The sequence below is a fragment of the Chiloscyllium plagiosum genome, chromosome 21 (genome assembly GCF_004010195.1).
Source record: "Chiloscyllium plagiosum isolate BGI_BamShark_2017 chromosome 21, ASM401019v2, whole genome shotgun sequence".
Taxonomy (NCBI): domain Eukaryota; kingdom Metazoa; phylum Chordata; class Chondrichthyes; order Orectolobiformes; family Hemiscylliidae; genus Chiloscyllium; species Chiloscyllium plagiosum.
Window position 1 is genome coordinate 20,564,168 of NC_057730.1, and position 12,406 is coordinate 20,576,573.

The window sequence follows — 12,406 nt, forward strand, 5'->3', positions numbered from 1 at the left end:
GCTAGGCCTTTTCTCGTTGGAACGGCGAAGGATGAGGGGTGACTTGATAGAGGTTTATAAGATGATCAGAGGAATAGATAGACAGTCAGAAACGTTTTCCCCGGGTACAACAGAGTGTTACAAGGGGACATAAATTTAAGGTAAAAGGTGGAAGGTATAGGGGAGATGTCAGGGGTGGGTTCTTTACCCAGAGAGTGGTGGGGGCATGGAATGCGCTGCCTGTGGAAGTGGCAGAATCAGAATCAGAATCATTGGTGACCTTTAAGCGGCAATTGGATAGGTACATGGATGGGTGCTTAAGCTAGGACAAATGTTCGGCACAACATCGTGGGCCAAAGGGCCTGTTCTGTGCTGTATTGTTCTATGTTCTATGTTCTATGTAACTTTGAAGGTGTTGTCACTTGAGACTTGATAATTGTTGTGGTGCATCTTGTAGGTGGCATATACTTCTGCCACTGCATGTCAGTGGTAGAATGAACGAAAGTTAAAAGTGATGGATAAAGTGTTAATTAAGTGGGCTGCTTTGTGTTGGGTGTTATTAAACTTTGAGTGTTGTTGGAGCTGCAGTCACCCAGGCAAGTGGAGAGTATTCCCTCACACTCCTGACTTGTGCTTCATCAGTATTTTTTATATTTTATTGTAGTGAGGTAACCTTATGGAATTTTTCTTATCCAGCAACAAGTGAAAATCCCTCCACCTCACCTTGACTTTGCTTCTTTACCCCATTTCTTCCCCCTGCCCTGTCCCCGCTCCATACTACTGGGAAATTCCTTGGAACATTTTGGAGTTGGACAGTTAGAGTCATACAGATGTACAGCACGGAGACAGACGCTTTAGTCCAACTCACTCATGGTGACCATATTATCTTAAATTAATGTAGACCCACTTGCCAGCATTTGGCCCATATCCCTCTAATCCCTTCCTATTCATGTACCCATCCAGCTGCTTTTTAACTGTTATAATTGTACCAGCTTCCACCACTTCCTCTGGCAATTCATTCCATATGTTGTTTAATAGGCAATAATTTGTGCAGCTTTTTGTTGTAATTGTGGAAACTAGTACAATTTTTCCACTATGTAAATATTCATCTTGTTTCTGTATTTTCCTGTTGAACTAATGTTTGCATATTGCTCAGTTTTTTAGGCGTGATGCCAGCATACAGTGCAAAGGATGATGCCTTGGTAACAAAACTTGTCAGATTTTACCAAGCCAACAGCTCTGCCTCCAGCTCTCATCATGCAACAGTGCTGCTGTTTGACCCAAGCAATGGCATCTTAAAGGCAGTATGTATTTGCTGTGTATCTCCAGTCCAAGTGTTACAATGTGATTGTAGGAGCATGCCCCAAATAATTTTACAGGCTTTGGAAATCCTGAACCTTCCCTTGAAATTGGATCATTTCTCATTGGCTGATATAAGGCTCTAGGTCATTAACAATTTGTCAGACTGTTAGTCAGCTTGCTAAGCTACCCAGATGTTCACACTGAGTGGTGTGTGACTATTTAGGAAAACCACCTGCTCTTTAATTTTTTTAAAATTTAAAGCTTTAAGTCTCTGACAGTAATCTATAATACAACATAACCTCCATTTGTACTCCGAATGCAAAGGATCCATCATAATAGGGAATGGAAAATGAAGCACCGCAGGCTTGATCTTGCATGCTAGGTACCATAAAGTTGAATCTAAAACAAATTAAACTACGTTCTCCTTGGATGCTGGTAGTGACTAGGATTAGAATATCTGGGTAGTTGTTTTTGATGAGCACAGGCGTGATGGGATGAAGGGCCTTTTTCTTTGCTGTAGATCTCTATGTCTCTGTGACCCTATGACTTGAGACAGTCAGGATGAATTTGATATTAATGGGAGATGAAGCGAGAGTTTTATTTCCACAAAAACTGTGGATGGAAAACTGGAGTGTAGATAGTGAGGACTGCATGCTATGTATCATCTGTTGTAGGGTGATTAATTTTTCTCTGCATTGTTTCTGAAGGTGATGGATGGAAGAGTGATCACTGAAAAGAGAACTGCTGCAGTTTCTGCCATAGCAACCAAGGTAGTATATTGTTGTTCAATGTGGGGCAAAATCACACATAAGAGATAGGAATGACATTTTTTCTTCCAGTGGAGGGACTCAGTTTCTTTTCTGATCTCCTGAGAGTATGTTGCACTGGACTGTGAATCCATGGGGGAGACAATAATTCAACATCTAATGGACCATAGGAACTAGCGAGGCCATTTAGCCCTCAAGCCCCACCATCTAACGAGATCCACGTACCCACCTCTGCTGCTCCATATGTCTTAATACCTTCAGTCAACAAACACCTATCAATCTCAAAATTAAAATTAACAATTGGTCTCATATCAGATAACCAAGAGAAAAAAATTCTATCAATCTAATCTGCATCTATTAACTTGAAAACATTAATCAAATCACTCCTCAACCTTCTAAGTTCCAGGTAAAACAACTCCTTATAATTTAACCTTTGGAGTCCAGATAAATTTACCCTGAATTGCCACAAATGAGATTTGAAGCCATGGCCCTCAAACTATACCAATTGTGCAGAATAGTGCATTCCCAATTGATATAACTTGCAAAATTAAATAAACCACTGGAATGACAGAAATTCTAAATAAATTCAAATTAGGTAACATTCAACTGACTGTCTTTAAATGGAAACTTTTGTGGCTTCTGCCTCATTTTCTCTCTCTCTTCCATTGTCTGTCTGTCTCTCTCTCTCTCTCACACTCTCTCTCTCTCTCTTTCTTGATCAGCCTTTTCCACTGTTTCTGCTTTTATTACTTTGTCTGCTAGTTGATTAGGTGCTGACAGCACATGTAGCATGTAATTCTATGGGGAAGGCTGTAAGGGACCCAAGTCATTGGTGAGTGAGAGTCAGGTGGGGTTTGCAGAGAGGGATTAGCTGCTAGAAGAGGGAGAGGTTGAGAAGGAGAGGTGAGGGATGGCTCTCAGCAGACCCCTTCCCATAATGCTGAGTCCTTCAATCAAGCAGAGTTTCTATGAATGAGTAATTCCTCACCCTAGATTCCCACAGCCGAACCCAACAGATCCTGAAGTGGCAACTCCCTGCTCACTGCTGGCTGAATACCATACTGGAACCTGTATGGTGAGGTCCTGAAGTGGACATCAATCTCCCACTTAAAGGTCTCAATTAGTGTCCAGGTGGAAAGGCCATCCATGAGCTTTTGCAGTCCAGACTTGATTGGGCAGAAGCAGGAATTATTTGGAGGAGTTTCCACCTAGCACTTTCTCATTTGATTACATGCTGCCCACCTCCGAGCTCATTACCAGGCTGTGGTAACCTCCATCAATTGAGCTTTGAATTCTCATTCTTATTTCCAAATCCGAGATCATCCAAGATCTCAGCACACCTCTGACTCTGACCTCCTGTGTATCTCTAAGTTGAAGTGCTACTCTATTGGTGGTCATGCATTTAACTTTCCAGACACTCATCTTTGGATGCCCCTTCCTAAACTGCTCTGCTTCTCTCCTTTCCTTTCAAATACTTTTCTAAACTAAACTCTGGCCAAACTTTGATCGTCTGTCCTAATATATTCCAGTGTAGCTCAGTGTCAAATATTGTTCAACAGTGTTTCAAGTGCCTTGAGATTATATTTATGTAGCACCATCAGTGTAAGATATTTGCTATTGTTATGTGGGGTTCAGGAGCAACAAGTGTGGCTGAATTTTTTTCTCTCTAACTCATTAGTGTTAAGGATAATTTACTTTGCTGATGGCAGGAAGACAGAAATTAGTGACTGCAACAAAGACCAGTGATGGATCTGGAGCTTCCTCAACTGCGCAGACCAGGAGGGACAATTCCCCCTCAACAGAAGCTCACAAATTACTCATTTCAATTTAACCACTTTTAACCATCAAATCTCTCAGAAAATATAAAGAGCAGTAGGGGTCAGCTCTAACTTGGAGATTATGACAATGTTCAATCTATATGTCAAATTGAGATGAAGCATTAAACCAAGGTATTAGCTCCCTGCTGGGTCCTAACAATCCCACAAAAATCTCAAAGGTGAGGAAGACAGATTCTCCCAGTCCTCTTTATTAACATTCACCCGGCAAATGGCACCACGTCAAAATATCTAGTATCCCAAAGCGCTTGAAACACTATGGAATGTTTAATCATATTGTGTTTTGTGGGATCTTGCTGTGTGCATAATGGCTGCCATGTTTACCTGGTTAATCATCATGTAACTTTAAAGTCTGTTTGCAGACTGGTTCAGCCACATAAGGCAGTAAACCGTTACTCTCTCAACATAATGACAGATGTAGAACCAAACACAAACCCGAGGGATAGACCCGCTCGAGTTCATAATGTCAGTCTCAGAGGTTGGCACATTTGACTCGCTGATATTTTTTCTCAGATTCTTCCTCTAAGTTTCATTTTTGTTGATTTTTTTTTATCTAGTACCTCAAACCTAAGAACCTGGATGTATTATGTATTCTGGGAGCTGGACCAGAGGCTGTCAGTCACTATGAAATCTTCACCAAAATGTTTCCATTCAAGCAGGTACCTCCACAAGTTCTGCCTCTTTTGTTGTCTCTATAAGTGTGTGTGTGTGTGTGTGTGTGTAGAAACAGGAGGAGGCCATTCAGCCCATTGAGCCTGGTCTGCTATTCAGTACTGTCTTGGCTGATTATTATCCAAACTCCAGCCGCCTCCCTTGACTCCATATGCTTTCATGTCATTCACCAGCTGCAAAAGTCTATTGATCTCAGATTGTCCACTTTACCTGATATATTAAGGCTCCCTTGTGTGAATTTTGATGAATAAACTCACACAATTGAATTCCCTTTATCATTAGCTCATTACGATATCAGTGCAGATCTTGCTTGACAAATCTGTGTTTTGTAAAACAGCAGTCAGAAAGGAGAAGGAGACAAACAGATTGCTGCCCACCATCCATCTATGTCACATATTACATGGCTCCTGGCAGGAACTGAGGAGCCAAGGATTCTCCCTGTACCTTTCCCCCAACATCTGTATAGCCAAGATTTGGAATCATAGAAACCCTAAAGTGTGCAAGCAGGCCATTCAACCCATCAAGTTCACACCGACCCTCTGAAGAGCATCCCACCCAGACCCACCCCCCTTACCCTATCCCTGTAATCCTGTATTTCCCGTGGCCAATCCACCTAACCTGCACATCTTTGGACTGTGGGAGGAAACTCGAGCACCCAGAGGAAACCCAAGCAGATATGGGAGAATGTGCAAATTCCACACAGTCGCCCGAGGTTGAAATCAAACCCGGGTCCCTCGTGCTGTGAGGCAGCAGTGTTAACCATTGAGCCACTATGCCACCTCTGTTATTGTTATAAGTGAGAAGGGAAGCCAGCCAAATCCGGGATTGTGTGGGATAGTATTCTGAAGTGAACTGTACAAATGTTTCTCATGTGTAAATGGAGACTCGAAGCTCTAATATTTTTAAATTGTGGAGTTTTGATTCCTCATCTTGCAGGATATGAAGGTGTTAACAATGACAATTTTCACCAGGTACTGGCTCACAAACCAATCACTCATTCGTTCTGTGCAATCTGATGAACAAAGATGCAACCAACCCTTTTTATTTGTATGTACCTGTTTACTCTGTTGTCGGGGTAGAGGTAATGTAATTTTTTAAAATGTTGCTGATAAATAAAGACTTGAGATATTGGAAAGAATTGCCACCACAGCAATGAAGACAAGATTGTTAAAATAACAATGAGAAAGATTATTTCCTCCAATGGTCCCACAAAGTACAATCTGCTAATGACCAGATTAAAGCTTTTTTTATACTTTTGAATTGCACGGTACCAGCATTCAGCCTTCCAAAACAAAATATATAAAAGCAACTAAGGGTCTGACAACGTTAAATGCACAACAGGCCCATTCTGTTCCATCATGTCAGTGCTGAAGATCCAAAGCCAATTCCCCTTGCTCTATTGACTTCTCATAATCCCATGTCTCCCTCTGCTTCAAACCTTCATCCAGATCACCCACAAAAGTTACTACAGACTCTGCCTGAATCCTGCCCTAAGGCATAGCATTTTGTGACCTAGCAGTCCTCCATGTGGCTTAGACAGCAATACAGGTAGAAGGTCATACATTCAAGCTGAAGTGCAGAGAATTGAACACGAAATTCAAAGCCACTGCAGTGAAGGCCCTATCTGTCCCTTTAGGGGAATGTAACATCAATGACAACTACTTTGAAGATCAAGGGAATTATTCTGTCTATCCTTTATACTTATCCTTCAGTCAGCATCACCAAAAACACATAATCTGATCATCACCAGATTGTACTTTGTAGTACCTTTGGAGGAAATAACCTTTCTCGTTGTTATTTTAACAATTTTGGTTAAATCTCCTCTTGGCTTCATTGCTGTGGTGGAAATTTTTGCCAATATCTCAAGTCTTTATTCATCTGTGACATTTTAAATTAAAGTAACTCATCTCTCAATGATTTGATCCCAGGTAAAGGTGTGGAGCCGAACTCGAGAACGAGTTGAAAAGTTTGCGAAAACAGTTGGGGGACCAGTGACAATTTGTGCTTCAGCAAAGGAAGCTGTTCTTGATGCTGATGTAGTGATAACAGTCACCATGGCAACAGAGCCCATCCTGTTTGGAGAATGGGTAAAGCCTGGAGCACATGTTAATGGTATGTCATAACGACTGGACTTGTGGTGTGAGAATTGCTGGAAAATAATTACGTTGTAATTGGAATCAGTGTGTCAAGAATTTATACTGAAGGTTTGGGGGATGTTGCAAAAGCATTATGTAAATAAATTTTACACTAACTTGGGGATGAAGGGGCTTTAAAACATTAGACCTCATCAGGAGAGCAATTAGCTCAATCCTAAGATTCTGGCTGTGCAAATGTTGTGTGGTCCAAATTGATTCATTGGATTCAGAACTTCTAGCACCTCCTACTGTTCATTTTTATCTGTTCCCACTTCTTATCTTTCTCTCATATCCTGAGGACATTCCAACTTGCTTTTTATCCAGCGAAGCCTTTATGAAATCTGGTTGCTGTTCCATTGTAGGTTAACGACAGAAGCAAAACCTGTGCACAGAGAGATCCCACAAATCAATGGCAAGTTAAACTGTGACAACTCACTGCTCTCTTTGAAACGGGCTTTAGGAATTCTGACATCTATTTGAACCAAGGCTCAGTTTAATGGTCTCTCCGGCAGTACAGCACACCCTCAGGCCTGCCCTTCCGACAGTGCAACATTCCCGTATTACTGTGTTCAGTTCATGCAGTGGTCCCTCTGTACTGTCCCTGCATCAGTCTAGCACTCCCTCAGTGAGACACTGATTTTCACCATAGGCTAGCTCTCAAATCTCTGAATTGGACCTTGAACCTGCAGTCCGGTGATGGTCTAGAGGGGAGGAGAAAATCTCTGAAATTAATGCCTCAATTTGATTCTCTAATGTGTGTTTGTGATACACCGTTTAATCTTTCAGCTGTTGGAGCTTGTCGACCAGATTGGAGGGAGCTGGATGATGGACTAATGAAGAATGCTGTCCTGTATGTGGATAGCAGAGAAGGAGCCATTAGAGAGTCAGGAGATGTCATCCTCTCGGGTGTAATGCATTTCATTTGGCTTTGTCTGTTAATCAGTGTTTGAAGTTATTACACACATAAATACTCAGACTTGTGAATTAGAAGCAGGCTTAGACCAATCAGCCTCTTGAGCCTGTTCCACCATTTGGTAGGATTATAGCTGATCCGATTCAAGAATGCAGCTTCACTAGGACATTGAGGGATCGGCAGAGATACCCACACCTCAGGAGCAAACAATTAAAAAAAAGTCACCTCTCATTCTTCTAAACACAAAGAATTGCAGGCCCAACATGTCTGATCTTTTCTCATAAAGTAATCTAGACCATAAAATAAGCTTTGACTAATTCCTAATCCCCTTGCTCCTCTGAAGCTTAAACAACACTACAGTCAGTTCATTGTTCCTATCCTTTGCCCTTCTAGCTCTCTGTTTAAGGATCTCCAGCTGAGGTCATCCAGAATTCATCTCCTCCTTGCTCAATTCTGTGGCCATAGAAATAATTTTTAAGGTTGAATCCACTTCTTAATTCTGCTTTTCATAATTCCATGTCTTTGATCACCCATCATCACATTCTGCAGAAATATTCAGAGAAGCTCCACTAAGTTGCTGTGAATTTACTGATTTAAAAGGACCAGGAAGCTTGTAAGGATTGTGGTAATTGTCTAATCCTGTTGTGTAGTGGGTGGGGTGTGGTGAGGGTATTATTAGTAATGTTGGTTCTGGCCTGAGTACCTTTGCTTTGAAAAAGGGAAACACAACCAGGGTTTGTGCTCCTGATTACAAATTACATGTTGCTTCCCCCTTCCACATCTTTCCATCACTAGAAAGGGGATGTGTGTTACCAGTGAATGAGAAGGATGGTGATGCACACCAAAGTCAAATAGGTTTAATTGTTGAGGTTCACATGTAAAAAATACCACTTCAGCATGGGACCAGCAAAGGATAAAGAGACAAAATTGTACAGGCATGAAAATAAAACAATACGTTCAAAAAAGGGGGCAATTATAGTAATATATTATTGCACTAATGTTTTGTTACTGATGGTTAAATTTTAATAATTTAGAGTCCTGATTAAGTCAAGCATAGACCTGCTTGTCATTTGCCTCTTGTTTAATTGCTGATTTAACAGTTCTTTCAATTTAAGCTATAAACAATCTCTAATTGTAAAAATATTTGTTGACATGTTCCTGGAACAAAGAGTAGAGTACTGTCATTTAACAAAGCGTTTTTCAATTTATCTCACAGGCTGAAATCTTTGCAGAACTGGGAGAAGTGGTGAAAGGAACCAAACCTGCTGTGCGTGACAGGACCACAGTTTTCAAATCATTGGGTGAGAACAAATAAGCCATTATTAAGGGAGCTGATGACAGGACAAAGCTCTTCATTCACTGCTGCTCTGTGTTGTGATGAAAGGTTCAGTATAGTTTCTAATTGAGTCCAAAAGAAACTCAGCTTTTAGATATATTTTATTCAGTTATAGGATTGGTTTAATTCTTACATTTGTTGTTAAAGGATAAATAACTCACTGAATAATATCACAATCTGGTCAATCCAGCTCTAGAGAGTCCATTTTAACAATATGTTTTGTGGGTCAAATGCTGAAATTTTGCTTCATATATTGCATTGACCCAGAGAATGCAGAATAGCTCCAGTTTTGGATTGTCCCATAAATTGCTGTGTAACACCTGTTTTATTTCCACCCTGACTGCTTTTTGAGGTTCCATTTCACAGACTATTTGCCCTCAAAATTTATGATTTTCTTGTGTGTCAGTGAGTATCAGTAAGACATTGTATGCTGCAGCATACAAACATAGGAATCAGAAGCAGAACTAGGCTAATCATCCCCTCATACCTGCTTTGCCATTTAATACAGTCAGAGCTGATCTGATTATGGCGTAACTACCACATTCCTGTCATGTCCCCAATATTTTTTAACTTCCTTCTCAGTCAAGAATCTGTCATCATTCACTTAGCATCACTACTAAGTCTGACTGTCCTCACCCAGTCTCTCTCACATTTGTAGCATGGATTACTGGCAATTGGGGACGATGTTGCTTGCCTGTTTTACACTGTGCCCTGAAGTCAATGAATCAGTACAGCCTGTGGGAGTGAACAAAAGGCTTTGCTGTTGTGTGTCAGTTAGTGGGAAAGGGTAGAACTGCTGCAAAATCCTCTTTTAAATTTCAGAAAGATCTAGCAGAACTGCCTGTACTTTTGGTATAATCTGAATGAGCACAGGAATGGATATTCTATTGTAGAAAATCTTCATCAAGCCAGTCACTATTATTGCTTAAATGAAGCTTTGACTGCTAAAGCTCTTTTCTTTTGTGTTAATTTCTTCCAGGCATGGCCATTGAAGACACAGTTACTGCAAAGCTGGTATTTGATTGTTGGGAAGGTAAAAATAAACAGAAATCCTAACATCTTACAATTTTTGTTCTGTAGAATACTGTTTCACAAAATCAGATTATGTTAATCAGAATAATGGGACTGCTCAAACAAATTAAAGATGTATTTAGTTCAGCTTGTGAAAACACAAATCTACAATTAATACGTTAGAAAAAGACCTCTCAGCTTGTACAAATACAGTGTCAGTTGTTGAACTTCAATCCAACTGTTACCAACATTTGTTACATGATTGATTGCATAATGTTATAAAATGATACAAAATGACCATTCTGTTTGTGCCACATCATTGAAGGAATTATCCCACTTGGTCCATTAGCCCTCTTCCTTCCTCACAGCCCTGCACACATCTGCTTTAAAATAATCTCTAATCATAATTGTTTTACACATAAACCTTGTATTAAATTGTTGAAAAGCAATGGATTGACAGTTGCAAAAACTTAGTCAAATTGAAACACCATGTCCTTACAAATAATGGAAGCCAAATTATTAAATAAATTACGAGTTTATAGTACATCAAATAGAAATAGAAAGCTTTGTCGTTTTTTTCACTAGTACAGTATTGTCCATTCTTGTGTGAAATGAAGATTTATTTTAACACTGCCTTTCATGAGATTGAATAATGATCCACAAATAGAATTTGACAGCATTCGGAAGAGATTATGAAGACCTGGGCTGGCAGTTTAGTGCAATGGGCACCATGAGTTTGTACATGGTAGCTTCGTTATAGTGGAAATTGGGAAGTAAAGGAGAGAGCTTTTGACACTTCCCTCTCAATGTAGGTTGTGGGATTAATTTAGGAACATTTTCCATAAATGGAAGCTAGATTGTCCTCTGAAGGACAGTTTTGCAAGATAAGATCTGTGGACGTTGTTTCAAGCCCAAAGAGATATTTCTAATTCTTGGGTATCCACTGAACTATGGATTAGCTAGGTTTCTATTTTTTTTTATTCTTCATTTATTACTGTCTTAAATGAGACTGTTCATTCATTTATACTGCATCCATTTACATCATGAAATCATTTTTAGGTACAAATTCTACACAATGCAGGAGACCATTTATTACTAACAGAGGATTGGAGCGGGGTGTGAAGGCAGATTGGTACACCATCATCTGTGAGGAAGTCCACTTAGTTTATACATCCTGTATCCTGCATAAGAATCTGCTCTCTATTCCTTAGAATCGCTAAGGCCATTAAGGGCACTTCTCACACAGATCAGGATTGGCTAGTGGCAGATATATTATAGTTAGAAACCAGGTCAAACTCTACATCTTTGGCATAGAATAACTGAATGACATTCCTCAAATTGGTAAGGCAAACTAGGGCAGGACTTATGCAGTTAATGTAGAGCCCTGGGGATGTGTTGTTGAATAGAGAGACCGAGGGGTGCAGAAATATAGTTTTTTGTAAAAGTAGAATTGCAGGTAGACAGGATGGTGAATAAGGCATTGGGATGCTTGCCTTCATTGGTCAGTACATTGAGCACAGGAGTTGGGATGCCATGTTATCGATGTACAAGACATTGGTGAGGCCACATTTAGAATACTGTGTACAATTCTGGTCGCCCTTTTAGAGGAAGTATGCTATTAAACTTGAGAGGGTGCAGAAAAGATTTACAAGGATGTTGCTAGAACTGGAACGTTTGAATTTTAGGGAGAGGCTGAATAAACTGGGGCTTTTTTCCTTGGAGCGTCAGAGGAAGAGAGGTGATCTTATAGAGGTTTACAAAATCATGAGGGGCATTGATAGGGTGAATAGCCAAGGTCTTTTTCGTAAGGTGAAGGAGTTCAAAACTAGAGGGCATAGGTTTACGTTGAGAGGGGAAAGATTTAAAAATGACCTAAGTGGTAACTTTTTCGTGCAGAGGGTGATGCATGTATGCAATGAGCTGTCAGAGGAAGTGGCGGTAGCTGGTACAATTACAACATTTAAAAAGCATCTGAATGGGTAGACGAATAGGAAGGATTTAAAGGGATATAGGCCAACAATTGGCAAATGCGGCTAGGTGATGTCTGGTCAGCATGGAAGAGTTGGATCAAAGGGTCTGTTTCCGTGCTATATGACTTTATAAATAAAACAAAATATCTCCAATGAAAGGGATTAGATTACATACATTTTATAGATATTCAGAACTGGCCACTGCACCCAGCCTCCTTCCATTCCACTTATTTCACCCTATTTTCTATTCCTTTCTTTCTCAACTATCTCTCCAGCTTCCCCTTAAATGCATCTACCCTATTCACCTCGAACACTCCATGTGGGAGCAAGTCCCAAATTCTCACCATCTTCCAGTTAAAAGTAATTTATCCGATTCCTAATGAGATTCAATGGTGATTATTATATTTATTTATGTAATGCCCTCCACTTTAAATTAGTTCCTCACCATTTGAAATGAGTGACATGAAACAGTTCAGAGTAATGTTA

The 12,406-nt window shown here is 40.2% G+C and overlaps 1 protein-coding gene across 1 annotated transcript in view; it reads left to right on the forward strand.

Moving 5' to 3' along the window:
- crym (crystallin, mu) overlaps window positions 1-10,247 on the forward strand; it is a 16,890-nt gene extending 6,643 nt beyond the window's left edge. The window contains exons 2-8 of the mRNA XM_043711068.1: window positions 1,136-1,283; window positions 1,989-2,051; window positions 4,441-4,542; window positions 6,484-6,667; window positions 7,477-7,598; window positions 8,820-8,904; window positions 9,919-10,247. Of these exons, the coding sequence (XP_043567003.1) occupies window positions 1,136-1,283; window positions 1,989-2,051; window positions 4,441-4,542; window positions 6,484-6,667; window positions 7,477-7,598; window positions 8,820-8,904; window positions 9,919-9,995 (781 nt within the window). The 3' untranslated portion in view covers window positions 9,996-10,247. The remainder of the gene's footprint in view (window positions 1-1,135; window positions 1,284-1,988; window positions 2,052-4,440; window positions 4,543-6,483; window positions 6,668-7,476; window positions 7,599-8,819; window positions 8,905-9,918) is intronic.
- Window positions 10,248-12,406: the final 2,159 nt, after the last annotated feature.